This window comes from Candoia aspera, chromosome 1 (genome assembly GCF_035149785.1).
Source record: "Candoia aspera isolate rCanAsp1 chromosome 1, rCanAsp1.hap2, whole genome shotgun sequence".
Lineage (NCBI taxonomy): Eukaryota > Metazoa > Chordata > Lepidosauria > Squamata > Boidae > Candoia > Candoia aspera.
The window spans coordinates 253,896,322-253,914,244 of record NC_086153.1 but is presented as its reverse complement, the minus strand read 5'-3'; the positions used below and the strand labels follow the sequence as shown (position 1 = coordinate 253,914,244).

Here is a 17,923-nt window from a genome sequence, read left to right as displayed (position 1 = left end):
TCCAGAGCATTTCTTCCGGGGAAAGACATACTGTACAGTAGCAAATCCCCACCACGTCGGCGCTGGGAGGTTTCCCGCTGGAATCTTTTCCACGTCCAGCTCGCCTCCTCCCGCTGAGTTTCGCAATTGGTCCTCCGGAGAAACTGGGGCCGCCCTGCAAACGTGGCGGTCTGGCGGCTCCACCTACAGCTAGACAGCTCCTCCGGTCCAATCGCATAAGGCGTAGTATTGAACGGCGCAGAGCTTCACCCGTTTGCAACCGCGTTGCTGAGTGGCTGGGAGGGGGATTCCAATGACCAGTCCAAATTAGGCCATTCATAGGCGTCTCTAAAGCGAGACTTTTGCAGCCGGACCGGTACTGTATAATGGGGGGCTGGAGAAACGGGGCGACCCCATGTTGAGTCTTTTATGAGCGTGTGGCGAGAGAGAGGCGAGATCTGCTGGACTGGGAGGCAGCCCAAGCAAAGACACGTGTTAGATTCTACAGAGTAAAGAAGGTCCTCTCACAACGTGTATTGCAGACTAGAAAGTTTCTTCGGGGATAAACCGCACTTGGCTCGTAAGAAACCATGAACCAGGGAAAAACTCGCTCTCTCACGGTGGGGCTGATGCTAGTATTTTGCATCAGCAGATCCTTCGGCGTCCCCACTTTCAGAAAGGAGAGAGGCGTTCATCCGGACGCTGAACTCAGCAACCGGCAGCACGAAGATAACCAGAGCTTCCAGTATGACCACGAGGCCTTTCTGGGCAAAGAAGATGCCAAGACTTTCGATCAGCTTAGCCCGGAGGAAAGCAAGGAACGGTTGGGGTAAGACCGTCCTTATTTCATACCGAAACTGGCAGGCAAAAAGGTCCCTCGTGTCCCGAGGCACGATGGTGATGACGGTGATGAAGAAGAAGAGGGAAGGGGTGAATTAGATGACTCTTTCTCCCAGTCGGTACAGTGAGACAGTTGCACTTTGCGCGCCGACGGAGTTCAGCCACTCTCTTGTCAAGTTACGTGGTAATTAATAGTAATTCCCCTTCGCCGCTAAACGCGCGATAGCGAAAGTTAGCCCTGCGAGGCGAAGAACAAGAAATTCTTGCGATGATGCCTTGGTAACGTGGCGAAGGGGAAGTTCCTGTCGCCGCCTTGAATGGAAAACTTAGTTTCATACAGTATATTCTCGTTTTATGTAGGAGATTAAAGTCCAGGATCATCTCATTTAAATGAAAAGTCATGAGGAGCTTTGCTTGTTGTGGGAAAGGTTTTCTTTCTCTTTTTTAAACTTCTAGAGGGGCGGCTTCCTTAATTCGTTGCAGCAGAAACAACAGGTTTTCATGGATGAGAGATGCACCCAGTGCAAGACATGCCATCTTGGGTTGGCAGATACAAGGGGAGGGGGAGGGGGTTAAGTTTACAGAGTGGGACCGTAGACATTGTAGCGCAAAACCTACTGTTTTGCGAAAAACCATTTTATTGGTGTTGGGTGAAAAGAATACAAAAATCCGATCAGGTGTGTCTCATTTCCAACTCAAGTTGTGGCAAACTGGATATGAATGGGCAGGTCTGACTCTTAAAAAAAGAAACCTAGTAACTAGCTGAAACTGCTGGAAAACTTTTCAGTGGTTTTAGACTTTAAGGGACAAATTGAAAGATCAAAAGTTTTAAAGGGACTCTGGTGAACTGAAAATTAATAGTAACAGAGTGTGTGAACAGTTTGCTCACTAAAGGGTATCACAGGTGGGAGGAAGTCAGACCCAAATTCACCACTTTCCTATTTAATTATTACTCTTCTACAAGAAACTCATGTTTATCTTTCCCAATTTATCTTCATGACAAATCTGCTGAGTTGTTGCTTAGAGAAACAGAGATAAATTCAAGATTACCCTATGATTTGCTGTGGCTAAGCATGAACTGCAATGTTGTCCTCTGAATTTAAACTCTGCATAAGTGAGGCAAATATATCTCTTGCATTGCGCCTGGCCTCACTTTGTGTTAAACTTGACCTTTCTGTCTGTAGCAGGCAGGGAGAACTGCTTTCCTCTAGGCAAGATACAGCCTGTGGAGTTTTCACATATAGCCTAAGTTTTCTTGCCCAGATTTTTATTCCATCGGCCCTCCCCAGACCTGGAATGGGAAAAGCTCTTATTAGATGGGCATTTGGAGGGGTCAGAGACAAATGTCAACACATGCATGATGACATTATGCAAGTGCTGTAGCTGGTGTGCTTCCTTAGGTGTCCTGGTGCAAGTATGTCTTTGTGGCCTTGCCTGGGTATCATTTGGGCATCTTTGCTGTTGGCTGAGAAGACGTCAGCAATTGAAGTCAGTGGAAACTTTGCTTTGTGAGAGGGTTCTTCAAGGAGGCATTGTTGCTGAAGCGAAAGAGGCCTTTCCTTCCCAAGGTTGTAACCCCTCTCTTGCAAAATTGCCACCCTGTGGGACAATTTTATTCAAAGTAGCTTTCATTGATGTCAATGGAGGCCCCTTTAAAGTCTAATTTCTAAGTTGGGGGAGAAGAGAAGCAAGTGTGTGTAAATGAATAGAATATGTGTGTGTGGGGTGATCCAGGCAATTGTGTCAGCACCTGCACGTTTTGGCGATGCCCACCTAGGTCCAGGACAGTGCTGGTAGGGCTTTTCACTTTTGATGGAGCCAATTTAGACTTCAACCTAAATAGTTTCTTCTGTAGCTGTGCCAAGGCTTTGGTAATTTTATTGGATCTTTTACCATCAGGTGAGTGAGATGGGCCAGACTTACAGGTGAAGGTGAATCAGCTGATTTCTGTCTTCTCTCTTCAGTCTGAGATTCCTTCTATGCTTGGTGACTGCTCTGAGTTCAAAGCATCCATATGTTATAGAGCAAGCTGACATGATTTGCATCTCTGCTGGCTTGGACCTGGAGACAGGTGGCAGAAGACTTGGTCTTCGGTTGAGCCTCTCAGGGACATTCTAAGCTCTAAATGACTTTTGGAGGGGGGAGTGCAGAGCAAAGTGGCTTTATTCTGAGGTGGAAGGGCATGGCAGAGGTGTGGGAACTGCTGCTAGTTTGAGGAGTAATTACAGTGCCTACTGGATACAATAGCAAAGCAACGTTCTGCTCTGCCTCCAGCACTGAGATGTTCAGAGGAGAGGCTTGTTTTCCTTGTCTATCCTAGACTTAAGCTGGAACAATATACTGCTTTTCTCCTATCTTTTGCTATAACTGAGAGACAATCCATAGTAGGTATTCAGAGAGCCTTCGTGTATTCCCTCTTCCCTACCAGCTAGAGTTTGTCATTATGGGAAAGATTCTTCATCCATTGCCAATTCTAGAATTCTACTTTAGACTGCTTATTATTACCTACAGGAATATCAGCTGTATATCATGAAGGTTCGGGGAGCAACTTGAGTTATTGACTCCGTGTGACAAATAACAGCATGTTAACTTGTCCTTACAGCTTTGGAGAATATTGCTCTCCCTTGAAAGAGCTTGAAAGAGATTTCACAAGGACTGGTCAACATGTTGACTGATAGTCTGCTTGTCCAATCTTAGAAACCTAATTAATGGAAGACTGTATCTAGTAAAATTGTTTGCTGTAACAAGTGCTGAATGTTTCTAAATGAAAAGCCCACTTGCACTTGCATGCAAGACACACATAACTAGGTTTTAGGGAGAAGACTAGGCTGGAAAGTTTGCCCCTGGCATTTAATGCTGTGCATGGAAAGTCAAATCTCAATTTAGTGGACCTTGACACAATGGGCAACATTCTTGTTATATTTGAATAATGGCATAATTATATGCAAATCATAATTATATGCAAATGATATAAATTGGTAAAAATGAAGAATCTGTATTATTTATATACTGTAATACAGTGTTTCTCAACCTTGCTGGCTAGGGAATTCTGGGAGTTGGAGTCCACCCATCTGAAAGCTGCCAAGGTTGAGAAATGCTGCTATAATATTTATTTGTTTGTTTGTTTGTTTATTTAATTTATTTTCTATCCTGCCTTTATTATTTTTATAAATAACTCACGGTAGGGAACATACCTATTACTCCTTCCTCCCTCTATTTTCTCCACAACAACAACCCTGTGAGGTGGGTTGGGCTGGCCCAAGGTCACCCAGCCGGCTTTCATATCATTGTCTTACTACAATTTAACTAACAAAGAGGAGTAATGAACATTCTCTCCCACCAAGTGGTCTGTTAAATCAGGATTTCTCTTGTGTATAAAGAAACTTTGGGCCATGGGAGCATCCAGATACAGTCTATAATCCAGATGCAGATCCTCTTTTCCTCTGTGTATCCTTCTGTGTATGGGTAGGGGGTTGAAACCTGTCACAGTATTATTTAAATGTGTTGGTTCTCTGTGAACATGTATTTTGGCATTTTATTTGGCATAGACGATATTCCACAAAACCTGGCTAAGTACTTAAGTGTGTGTGAAAAACAAATGTGATCAGTACTTCTTAAACATGTCAGATTGTCAAATCCCTATAAATTCAGTGGCCAGATACCATCAGTTGAAGTTCAGGGCCAAATCTGATTCCTGTAGGGTTAACACTTGGCCTTTTTCTTTCTGTCACTCCATTCCTCTTCTCTCCTTTTTTTTCCCCTCCATCACTGCCTGAGGAGTGGCTTAAAGTGCCACGTAGGTTTTCTTAGAGAAAACACAAGGGACTATTTCTAGAGAATGAGGATCTCTTGCATATATCTCCAGTTCTTCTCCTTCTGCGACTGATCAGACAGACAGGTGGAAGCAAAGACACAGTGAAATGGGGAGAAAGACCAAGAAGAGAGAGGGGTGGAGACAGTGACTGTGAGACATAATTTGCTTATAAAGCAACCCTTCCTCAAAAATAGATTACAAGAATGCAATTTTTAAAAAACGCAATCATAGCATGTGGAGGTAAAAACAGCAGGGAAAAGACTTCTCCAAACAGCTAATTTTATTTATTTATTTATTTATTTATTTGATTTGATTTCTATAGCTGCCCATCTCAATAAGTGACTCTGGGCTGCGTACAGTCATAAGAACATAAAACAATTAAAACAATACAAAATAAGTATGTATGGTCACCGAGTAAAACAAGAAAGGGGGCCCTTAACACACTCGGGGCTCCAGGCCCAGGCACATAACCTCACAGCCTTATGAAAGGCCAACAGGGTGAGGGTCATCCTAGTCTCTGAAGGGAGAATGTTCCAGAGGGCAGTTAAAGTTTTGGACTCAGACTGGAAGCTTGCTCAGTGCTTTTGGGCCAGTTCTTTTTTCAGCCAATTTGCCTCACTGGTTTGTTGTGGTGGGGAAAATAATGCAGGAGAGAGCGCTATGCACACTGTCTTTATGCTCCTGGAGGAATGAAAGGATATCATTGTATCAAATAATTAAAAAATAAATTCCCAAAGAGATAAATTCTGTAGTTGGGCTACCACAGCTTAAAAATAAAAATCTGGCTGATACTTGAAGGAGGACATTATAGCAGATGATACTGAAATGCAGACAGGTTAGCACTGGGGTTTTCCAAAAAAACCCTACCCTGATGATGACCCTAGTGGTAGCTTCCTAGTCACTTGAACTGCTGCACTGTTAGTTGCAATACAACCAGTTAGCAAACAAACTAGCTAACAAACCTGTTAGATGGTTGTTTTCCATCTTAGTGGAGAAAAAAAGAGATGAGCATTCTGGTGGCAGGAATCAGGAAAACTCAGGATAAGCTGAAGAAGGTTTACACTTCTTGGTGCTGACTACCCATTATGAGTGATGTCATTTTGTTACATAAGCAGAGAATAGCAGGTTGTTTACCTGTAACTGTATGGCCATCTATGGGTACTGTGTCTGTTCTTAGCCTTGTAGGAAACTTTCTAGAGCTACATTTTTGGTGAAAATCTGTTTCCTTTTCAGTCCACGGGCTCAAAAGTTTAGATCCTACTTAATCACCTCAGTTACTTTTTGGCTACCATGATGGAAGCATGGAAGAGCTTTCTGAGCTGAGTTACTGCACTTTTTGTTCTTATTTTATTTCCTGTTTTCTCCTTCTTTTTCCTTTCTCCTTTTGTCTTTGTATCTTTGTATTTTATGCTTTTTTTCCCTCCAGATGTAGGAGTCTGCAGGGGGCAGAAAGGGAAACACATGATGTAAAACATCATGTAAATGCTGTGACTTGCATATTTGTGTCAGACTTTGGGATGCACATACATATTTTTATCATTTGTGTGATGGCATCATAACACATGCATTGTCATTTTGACATCAACATGGCTTGTTATGGATGCCTATATCTCCAAGTGTTGTAATACCTTTGGTTTTTATCCCCCCACATAAGACTTTCTGTAAATTTGGAACTAAGCTTCTCCTTACGGAGTATGTTCATTGTACTTTTATGCAAAATAAATTTTTACTTCCTAAATTATGTTTTCTGTGGTTTCTTTCTTCCTACTGACTGATAGGAGCACATCATATATTTTTCAGCAAGTGTGGAAAATCTGTTCCATCTAACATACGGTATATTCATAACTGTGGTATCAGTGGTTAGAGAAGCCTTCCTAGCATGATGGCAGCAGATGAGGGAATAGTAATTCAAAATACTTGGAAGATACCAGGTTGGAAAGGCCATGATAAAGGGTAGGATGGACTGCTCAGGTGTATTTTGCTGTAATTCAGATACTGATCTGGATATTTGTGTATGTTCTGGAGGATAGAAATCCATGAAGAATTTGTTGGTGCAAACAGCAGTGCTAACCAGCAGAGATCATATGCATTGTGTCATCTTTAGAAAGGGTCCACAGTAGTTCCCATTCAGAAGATTCATTTTAAGCAAATATAATTGTACAAGGCATGAAAAACGTAGAACAGTTAACTGGATTATATGGATAGTAATGCAAACTGAAGAATACTTACCAAGATTCTAATAATCTGCTTACTTTTCCCCTTATCTCAGCAAAATTGTTGATCGGATCGATGATAATAAAGATGGTTTTGTGACAACAGAAGAACTGAAAATTTGGATTAAAAGAGTACAGAAACGTTACATCTTTGAAAATGTGGCTAAAGTCTGGAAGGATTATGATCTCAATAAAGACAATAAAATTTCCTGGGAAGAATACAAACAAGCAACGTATGGCTACTACTTAGGTGAGAAAATTCTAGACAAAATTCAGCAGTATTGGTTTACATTTATCAGCCATAATTGTTTAACACCGAAGCTAAATCAAATGCAACTAGAGCCAGAATGAATGGTGGATGGATGAAAAATTAACGTAATAACTAGCTAATGCTCAAGAAATATATGTAAACAACAGCAAGAGTGAATCTTAGACTTTAGGAAATGATTGGAGTAAAAAAGTCACACCGACAAAGCACAGTCATGAGCAATTCTGAATTTTAGTGTTGTTTCTAAGAGGCTTATGGAACAATTTTAGATATATTCCGTTTTGGTTTTTTTCCAGAATAATATGCTGGAAGTAAAATATTTAGTAAAGTATTCTCTGGTAGGAAACAACAGCTTAGTTTAAACCTAGATCCTACCTACCCCATTTGGCATTTTCTTTTTATGATGAATTTGATGCAAAATATATCTGAGAGTACTTGAACTCCAAAGAACATCTGAGGTTTTGGAGGAGAAAGATGTCCAAAGTATCCTGCTTTAATTCAGAATTTGTCCAAAACAAATACACATACTTCCTCTACATGAAAGTGAGCCTTGTGTATATTAAACACCAGTTGAAATAAAGCCAAGGGCTACAGTCAGGCTGTAGGTTATTCATATCAGTCTTCGATGTATTCAAGATTAAATTGCAAGAAAAAATAGAAATCCACTTTTTTTTGTAAATATAGGCAGGCAAGATGTACAGGTAAGAAATGAATACAGAGAAAGAGAAATGCATTTGTCAATTTAATCTAAATGTAAATGAAGCACTAAATGGAGCTTTGGATGCAGTTTTAAGTTCCAGAGGACGTGGGTGCCATTAAAGGAGGGTGGGTATAACATTCCTATATCCTTTGTTTCTGACTACATGTGCTTATTCAAGCATACTAGTTTTCTGGCCAACACTGGTGGCTCAGTGCACATTGTTATAAACAAGTAAAGACTCCTGTGCATAAGGTGTATATGTCAAGGCACAAATGCTTTTGGGTGTAAAAGAAAAGGGACTGCTTGGGTTGTTTCCATAATACCATTGTTTTGAGGAATAAAATGGTAATTAAATCCTCTTAAAATACCTTTCTTCTATTTTGAGTACATGGAAGAAGCAGCTGGAGCAACATTATAATAGTATATATGAGGATGGGAAAGGAAGGCAGGCACATAGCTTTGTGAAAGCATCTCTCTAGTAAATACAAAATGCTGTGTTAGCATTCAGGTGGTTTTTATTGTGGGCTAAGGGAAGAATTACATTTTTGTTTGAAGATGAACTCAGACAAATCTGGAAGATTGTGTGTTTGTGGTGTGTGTGTACCACACTAGGTTCAAAGTTCTAGTGGAGGAATTCCCAAAGACAGAATACTATACTGGATGGACTCCTTATGTAGGAAAGATTTAGGATCATGTCTGATATTCTTGCGTGTCATTCCCAGGTAACACTCTGGCTTTAGTTATTCCTGCAATTTTAGTTTGGCTCATCTTATTCTAATTATTCTGATTCTCTAGAGCATTCCACAGAGTTTCAAGATGCCACAGAACAACACAATTTTAAGAAAATGCTGCCGAGAGATGAAAGAAGATTCAAACGAGCTGATCTAGATGGTGATTCAGAAGCAACTCGTGAGGAATTCACGGCTTTCCTTCACCCGGAGGAGTTTGAGCATATGAAAGACATTGTTGTTCTAGTAAGCCATGGCAAAGCCACCTTCATTCCTCTGGGTTTCTCTTTATTAAATCAATTTGAAAACTGGCTTCCTCATCCTTTGAGACAAGGTTTCCCAGACAGTAATTGCTGTCCTTTTCAACCAGAAGGAAAGCTGTTCTAGGAATTTGGCTGTGGCTGCTAAAAAGTAATCTCTCTCCCTAACTCTGGTGATCCCTCTTACATGTTGATTAATTTCATCTGAAGATTGATTAATAGCAAGGTGGCAAATAGAGTCATAGACATGGACCAGTTTTGCCATGAATGTTGTCTTGTTGAAGTATTCAACAAACATTGATTTTATCACATACTAAAGCAACAACACTGAGAAAAAATGTTTGTGTTACTGTTTTTAAAGTAGCATCCATTGAAAGTTAGAATAATCCAAACTTCGTCTGTTGCCTATGCTTAACAACGGCCAGCCCCTTCTGTCTCCTTTCTTTGATATATTACAGGTCCATTGTTGCTTCAATACTATAAAGCTGGGCTACTCTCATGATCCTTAAAATTAGGTGCAGAGAACAAGGTGTGGCTGCTTGCTATAGCACAAATGTATTTTACAGGAAACAGGAAGCTGCCTTATCATGGCTTGATTCACATATGTTAAGCTATCATTTGTAGTTTATTCAATAAATCATGGTTAAACAGTTGGCTGGTTTCACACTACTATATTAAATAAAAATCAAGTAAATCACACCAGTGTGTGATGTCAAACCAGGCACAGTCTAACCATTGGCCTAACTCAATGCTGTCAAGACCAGCTTTCTCCAAACTGATGTCCTCCAAGTGTTGACTATAGGCTCCAAAATTCCCTAGTTTCCAGTCCTTTTATCTGGAGATACTGAGATTTGGGCTTAAGATCTTCCTGCAGTTTGTACTGAATCACAGACCTGCTGCTCTTAGCCTTAGAAACTGTGTTTGCTATTCATGAGTTAGAAGCTTACAAGGATAGAATTGGTCATGTCAGTTTACTAATGACCTTTCTGTTTTAATTGTTTAAATATTTAATTTACTAAGCAGCCTTTGAAAGTTTAGATGTTTTCATATATATGATATTTCCAGGGAAGTATTACAGAAGCCGTTATAGCCAATTCCTTTGCATAAAGAAGATCCTAAGATAAAACGTATCTTGCCTGTATGTTCAGGAGAAATATTGAGATAATTTAAAATTATGTATTTTTATTGTATGATTTATAAAAAAAAAAGGCTCTACTGCTCTGGGTGTAAAGCAGCCTTTCTGAGACTGATCCTTTCCAAATATTTTAGATGTCAGCTCTCATAATTCCTGGCAAGCACTCAATAGGCCAAGCTGGCTGAAGATTATGGAAGTCTAAGACTACTGGAGGGCTTCAATTTGGGAGACGCTGATGTAAAAGGACAGCTGAAAATGAAAGATTTATAAGCAGTTTGCAGAAAAACCCAGGCATCTTTGTACTGACAGCTTTTTTCCCTTTATTGTGACAGGAAACACTGGAGGACATAGACAAAAATGAAGATGGTTTTGTGGATCAGGATGAATACATTGGTATGTCATGCCATGGAGAATTCTATTATTTGTTATAAATATGATTTCTTATGGCCAGTTTGGGCAGTCTTTTCCCTAGTTAGACACAGCACATAGATTGGTAGTGAGACTGCACCTTCTGGCTGCAAGTACTGGGTACCAGTCATCTTCTTTCTTAGGATCTACCTGATATCTATAGAATTTTCATGAATAAAAGCCCCAAATCATGCACTTAATATCTGTAGAATCTGGAAATCAGCTGAAGAGCTCAGGTGTCTTTGTTGATCGCACATCAACATTTGTTCAGCTCAGACATGTGATAAACACACTTGATAGGAAAGGCATCGTGTGACTTTTGACTCCCTATTATCAGTTTAGGGAAAAGATTGCTACTACCCTCTTACTTGTTAGGTAACTCAGAGATAGATTTTAAAAGTATACTTTTGAAGAAGGAAGGCAGGCATTTGGGTTTTCTTTTTCATTTTTCATTTGGAAAAAAAAATACACAAAGGAGAGCATTTGGTTGCAGTGGCTAGGGAAATCCAAATCTGATCCCATCTCAGCCTCTAAGCTCTTTGGATATCCTTGGACTAGGTCCCTGTGCTTAAACATTCAGTTTCATGCTTTCACTGAAAAAAGTCTGGGCCTGCAGGGAAAGGGCTGGGCCAGTCCTACCTTTCAAGAGAGGAATGTTCTGAATCAATAATTGTACCCTTACTGATTTCCAAGTGTTCCTGCTTTTCCAAAGCAACATTGACTCCTCTTCAGAGTGCTTAGTGCTCAGTACCAAGAAATGAAAAGGAAAATTAATTAAGTACTTCCTATGAATTGATATTTTTTAAAGCCTCACTAAGGGCCACCAAGTTCCACAAACTGTAGCTGATAGTTGTTTCTCTAAATTTCCTAGTACCTTTCTATTCCTTCAGCTTCTTTGATTCTGATGTTATCCACAGATTTTGTCTGGCAGAAACAAAATGCAGTGTTGCTCTGGGCTGTTTTTCTGTCTAGACTCTAGCATAAAAGAGAGAGGTTGGATTGTAACAGGGAATGTTAAAAAACTTGTGACTCTTCCATCTTCTCTAGTCTTAGAAGATATTCAGTAGGTGAGAGACAGGGCCAAGTCTCTCCCTTCTATTTTATTAAAGTAGCTGTTTCCCATCAGACAAAAGAAGTTATGAGATAAAGCAACACCAAGGCTTATAAGCAACTCTACAGAAGCAGCACAGTAAATACAGTTTCAGTAGCATAAGCCAAAGTAGAAATATAAACAGATAGTTTTGAAGAAGTGGCAAGAACAGAGGATAGAATCTTTTAATATTTGGGAAGCAGCAGGGCTGTCTACAGACTGTGGTGGAAAAACATCAAGTTGGCCATGACAGCACAATCACAGCTCCACCTGTTTTTTTATGTGCAACACACATAAAATGGGTGGTACTGTAATCACAGTTGTGGCTACTATCTTGACTTTTTTGACTATAGTATGCCCTGCAGATATCCTTGGGAAGCAGGGTGTCTCTTCCATAAAAGACAGCCATAGAGATAGATGTATGCAGTGATGCAGTTGTTAATTGGGGGAGAATTGGACACAGGCTTTGTTCTTTCAGCATGCACATAATATAATGTGTAATATAGGCAGTGCACTATTCATCCTTCCTCAGGTATTAAAAAGTGGGGAGAGAAAGAGCTGCCTGTATTTACATGTTTTTCAGATAATGGAATACATTAAAAAAAACGAAGTAAAATTAAAAAATGAAATAAAGACTCCCTCTAGGGAGTTCAGGTTTGATAGCCACATTGATGACAACATGGAAGTGCTTTTCCATTGCCTTCCTCTGGGATTGTTTTTGAAATCTCAGCCTAGCTTATAGTCTTGGGATTTCCTGTTGGTCTCCCATCCAAGTACTAATGGTGAGCAGTTCTGCTTAACTTTTATCCAGGTCAGCTAAGTGCTGCCACCTGCTGCTTCCCCTGTAGTATGATTTAGTTAACCATTACATGCAAGTCAACAAAACTTACAAGCCACCATAACCTTTTATTAATTTGCTGGACCACTGAATACAAATGCAAGCCTTATGTAGCACATCAACAGCATGGGTATAGAAAAGGATCAGTTTTATCAATGGATAAAAGCTGCTCTTATTCACTACAGTAGAATGATGGTTTTAATTGTGGGTGTTCCATGATGGATGGATAATGTGTTAGCAAAGTCATCTTGTATTTTTAGGTCTCTTTGGCTGGGGCATTTGCTCCCATTTTGTTCTAGGATGTCTTGACAATGTTGTGAAACAATTCACAAATGATATGGTCATGGTGATGATGGGAGAGAAGTAAAGTTCTTAAGGTGCGATTATAATTTAAAAGGTTATTCCCCATGCATTTCAGCTGTCTTCATTAGGTGAATTTATCTAGCAGTCAGAGAATTATTTCATTTTCTAATATACTGTATGGAGGAAATTGTTTCTAAATAAATGCATTTAAAATTACATATTAAATGACACTTTTCCCTTAGCCTGTCCTCTTGCATATTATCTATGACTTAAATAAGGATGAAGCCCATTTTTTTGTTAGCCATAGACATGATTATAGATCAGAGCAGCAAAGAGCAAATAAGGGGAAATGTGATTTATAGAATATGTGAGATATTGGCTGGGTTGTCCTTCAAGCGGCAATTACATTATCAACCCAAGAGCAGCTGAATGCTGCACGATGATAAAAGGAGTGTGAAGCTACCTCACAGATAATACAGGAGCACATGCAAAACAGGTTCTGTGAATCATTCTGCTGAAGTCTCTTCCCCCCATCTCTCCTATCTGATCCTAGCAGACATTCATATCTACTCTTGAATTTGTAAGCAACTTTAAAACAAAATTTCACCTGGCTTAGGAGCTGAGTCCGACTTCTGCAAACCACAGTCAGTGTTGATACAGATGTAGCACCAAACCATGGGAAAAAGAAAGAATGAGAAGCTGTGTTGGGGGATGCAATTCCGTGGTCCACTTCTAATGCCTTTGCCAGAGATTGTCTTGAACTCATATGAGTTTTCCAACCTACTGTTCTTTTTTCTATTAATGCTGGTTTCTGTGAGCTTTACTGTCCCCAGCTTGTCAAGATCAGATTGACTGGTGTTTTTCTTTCTTTTGCAGGGTATTTTTTCTTTCCTGTGAATTTTTTTCCTGTTTTAAAAAGCTTGGGTTCAGTGGGTCTTGGGATATGGGAAGAGGGAAGGAAAGGGGATCATTACAAAAAAGCCTGAAATTACCTTTATCCCAACAACTATCTCATTTTATTGTACAACCCTTTAATTTAATCATTGGGCACCTGTTTATATAAGCATGTACCTATATTAGTTGGAAATGTATTATGATTTATATGGTTTCATTGGCTGGCGTTTCATATTGATATTTTGGGTGACTATAATGCATTTTGATTTTGCATACTGTGCTGACTCATTGGGAAATACGGCAGTATAAATATAGTAAATAAACAACATAGGATACATCTTTTCTCTAGCATGTGAGAAGCAAAATCTGAGTTTGAGATATGGTACTGTTTCTTGTTTCCAGCTGATATGTTTGCACATGAAGATGGGGGACCTGAACCAGATTGGGTGATAACAGAACGTGAACAGTTTGCAGACTTTCGAGATCTCAACAAAGATGGGAAGATGGACAAAGAGGAGATTCGACATTGGATCCTCCCAGAAGATTACGACCATGCACAAGCCGAAGCAAGGCATTTAGTCTACGAATCTGATGTAGATAAGGTATTTGGTTTTCTCACAGATATCATGTTAGCTCATTGGTCTGATTCTGTTTTGCCCAACTGTGAGTCAAGACTTGACTTAGTAATTCTGCTAAGATATTTATAAACAATTGATCATTTGACTGAGAACCTTAATGCCATTAACTAATCTTTCAGAAAATGCATGAAAAAAAAATGACAGTAGGAAAAAAAAAAGATTAAAACTGTGAATCTAATGAGAGTTTTTAGCATTTATCCTAATCCAGAGACTGATGGGTCCTCTTGTATGCATAGTATTCTATGTGGTAAAACCACAGTTCAGAATAGAGGAAGAACCTGAGTTTGCATTTATAAGAAGGTCTGTACAGATGAGATTCCACTGCATTATCAGTGGTTATGGATGATAAATGGGCCCAGCTTATCTACAGCTGCCCCCAGCATCCCTCTAGAGCACTACATTTTGGCCTTTCCTTCTTACAGCATGGAGATTCCTGCTGATACACTTCAGCTGGATAGGTTTTTCTGCTAACAGTGTACCTCTACCCTCAGATACTGTCATGAGTAAGGATGGCGAGTAGGGGGCTCCCATCCAGACTGTTAAGCGCATGCGTAGCACTGAGGAATTAGGTAGCCATTCAAAGAGACACAGATCGGGACCGCCTTAACCTTTGGGGTTTATATGTCTGGGTTTTTCCCACGCTTCTTCAGTTTGTTAGGATTCCTGTTATGTACAAGCAATAAAACATTAGAGACCAGTTCCTTGTCTCAGTGTGTTTCCTGGCAGTTAGGACAGATACCACTTCAGGTGGAAGTTAGAAGTGTTTTCTAAGCTTCTTTGAAGCAAGGAAGCAATGTGTAGATTTTTTTTTTCACCAGTAGTATTTTTCTCAATTGTTTTGGTACTTTTGCAAACAAAGGCGATACAGAGCCTGCTGATATTTCTTCTTGTGCATGATTATTTTTATTTAGTCTAAAACAATGAGGCTCGCATATAAGCCTCGGAAATAAAGGGTATTGGTATTGGTATCGTTTGCAGGTCTTGTGACAGGGCCCGTATTTTTAAAACAAAGAGGCAAAATTGACTAGGATGGTGCAAAGCTGTGTGCAGGACCCCTCCTAAGTCTTCTAATTGATCTTCCTGACCGTCTTCTGCTGAATCCTTGGGCCATTTGCAGGTTGCAGAGGAAAATACTTCTGCCCAGAAATACCTACAAAGGTAGCAGAATACAATCTGTCTCAGGACAGCTGGATTATGCAGGCAGAACTTTCATAATGGAAACAGAGTAAAGCATTTTAGAGCAACAATGAAAAGGGACACTTCGATTAAACATAAAGAGTGCTACTTTTGGTATGTTGCACTTCTGTCTGCAGCTTAAGATGTTTGAACCAAGTAACTGTGTGTGTGTGCGTGCACACGCATGCATCTTGTTTTTAAATATACACCAAAGCTGTCTAATTAGAGGCTGGATATTTGTAGCAATTTTTCTAAACAGCTATTTTTCCCCTTGCAGGATCAGAAGTTAACCAAAGAAGAGATTCTAGACAATTGGAACATGTTTGTTGGCAGTCAGGCTACAAATTACGGAGAAGACCTCACAAAGAACCATGATGAGCTATGATGTTCTTTGGAAAGCAAGTGTATCAGAGACTTGTGTGTGACTGAGTTGCCTATAGGTGACCAAAATAACAGTGGTCATTATGGCAAATTAATTTTGCACCAGTATAAACTTTCTAACAAAAAGCAATTCTGTTAATACCATTGAACGTCACAGATGCCACTTCTTCTAAATGCATATTTTATTGAATTCATTGTAACTTCGGGAATGCACTTTCCATTTATAGCTTGACACACTTTCACTTCAATCCTAAATATGTAAACTTGGATTTATCACTAAAATCAGTGAGATTTAACTAGTGAAACACAGTAAGATAACCAGCTTCCCATCTTACTTCTTAACATATACTACATCATATTGCATGTGGATGGTTGAATAATTCAGTGCTATTTCATGATACATTCAAGCCCCTGTATTTCAAAGAATGTGGAGTCTACCAGTTGTGTTGGGGTGCAGCTCATACTCATTCAACATGGCCAATGGTAGGTGAAAAGCTTGGCTTTCATCCCTTCCATGTAGGGATTTGTTTGATGTCAGAATGTTTTCAGATGTTCTGATCTCTTATATAATGAAGTGGTAGAAGCATCATATAAGGCTACATCACATGAAGTATAGTATCCTAAGAATGCATTACTTGGGATTCCAGTTGTAGGTCTTTATTCAGAAGCAAGACCTCATCACAGAGGGTTATGCAACTCATAATGCCCTTGACAGCTGGCAGATGATCAGCCCTGTCATTTCTGAGGGTCGTTGCAAAGGGGACATCTCCCAGTACTCATTCCCTTCCAGACTTAAGAGACTGTCTGGATTGGGGTGTATATTTTTTATACAAGCTCCAGTATTTTCATAAAGAACAAAATATATTTGTTACTTGGTGTTTCTAAAATTTTTTCTAGGATGCGGGCAGGCATTACAGTGTTGTTGGAATGCTTATTGGCCCTACTGCTGAATCTGATGGGAGTTGGGGTTTTAAAATATCTGAAAGGCACCAGATTCCCCTCCGATGTTCTAAGATGTAATTTTTGGGGTGTATGTCTGTGTTCCATTCTGAAAATTCTAACAGCAGAAAAGGTGCTCATTTTCCATCTTCATTTCCTCCTTACGAGTGAGTGTAATGGTACTGAATAATACGAAGGACAGAGGTACCACAGGGAATGAGAATTTGTACACATCCCCCTGAATACTTGCCATCAGACAGGGCTTAAGCACAGGCAGCTATCTTCATGTGGGACATTGTGAGGGTTTTTGTTGGTGCTGTTGTGTGTGCGCGTATGCACATGTACATGGGGGGGAATTTGCCATTTTCAGATTTTTGCTGTCAACTGTTAACTTACTGTATTTCATGCTGCATACAAGCTTTTCTATGTATAATTGCATGTTTGCCTTTATGGACCAGAAGCCATGAACAATAAACATGTAACAGTTTTTGATATAATTTAAAAATCTCAAAAGTGAAGATTAAGAAGACATCATTCTAGATACTTTCTTTCCTAATACAATTAGTGGCTGCCTGTGAAAAAACCCAGCTCAAATTGAATTGCCTTTCCTGTAATACTTTAATTCCTTTTCTGACAAAATTCAATCTGATGTGAATGGGGAAATGCCGCATACAAGTTATAGGCTGCAACAAGATAAATTACAGCCTTTTCCAACTTGACATTTCTCCACATGCTTTCGACTATAGCTCCTATTATCCCCAGCATGAGGAGAGTCTGGCTGGAAATTTATGGAAGTTGTACTCATAATGCCTCTGGAGGCATCAGATGGGAAAGGTTGGAGTACCATGGTCTGGGTCCCACACAATGCTAAGCTATAATTTGGCTTATTTGATTCTGTCTTATCATGTTATACAAACCATGGATTATAGGTTAGCATAATATAGGAATCCAAGCATTGTGGTTTAGTCAGTGAACCATGGCTTAATGTTATGTGAATCTAGATGATTTTGGAGAGATGTGTTCCTGCAATGCATCATGTCAATTACTGCTGTTGTATAGGAGCAATAGTTTTTATTCTGCATGAATGACAAAGGAAGATTGAGTTAGCTTCTTTCAAAAGGCAGTTGGCTGTATCTTATGGGAGGGTACACCATCCATGTCAGGCATGAGAAAGGTGGGGTTGCCACAACAGCACTCCCATGTGCTGCTCTTTTCTAGCAATGGGAGTGGAGGAGAAGATCCAAATCACTTATTGGGAAAAAATGGCACAGACTCAGTTTGCCTTTGTGGAACAGGAAGTGAATGCACTGTCCTTACTA

At 39.8% G+C, this 17,923-nt stretch overlaps 1 protein-coding gene across 1 annotated transcript; it reads left to right on the top strand.

The window, feature by feature from the left end:
* Positions 1-247: 247 nt before the first annotated feature.
* Positions 248-17,101, top strand: RCN1 (reticulocalbin 1). Its single transcript, XM_063289526.1, has 6 exons — positions 248-808; positions 6,903-7,096; positions 8,610-8,788; positions 10,270-10,330; positions 13,873-14,072; positions 15,562-17,101. Exons 1-6 carry the CDS (start codon positions 570-572, stop codon positions 15,667-15,669), a joined length of 981 nt encoding a protein of 326 aa, XP_063145596.1. The 5' UTR covers positions 248-569; the 3' UTR covers positions 15,670-17,101.
* Positions 17,102-17,923: the final 822 nt, after the last annotated feature.

Bases quoted from the DNA above. Each gene is read 5' to 3' on its own strand.
- RCN1 (XM_063289526.1), top strand. From the start codon at position 570: ATGAACCAGGGAAAAACTCGCTCTCTCACGGTGGGGCTGATGCTAGTA. The intron at 7,097-8,609 runs GTGAGAAAATTC...CTGATTCTCTAG, and splicing joins AACGTATGGCTACTACTTAG to AGCATTCCACAGAGTTTCAA. The intron at 14,073-15,561 runs GTATTTGGTTTT...TTCCCCTTGCAG, and splicing joins ACGAATCTGATGTAGATAAG to GATCAGAAGTTAACCAAAGA.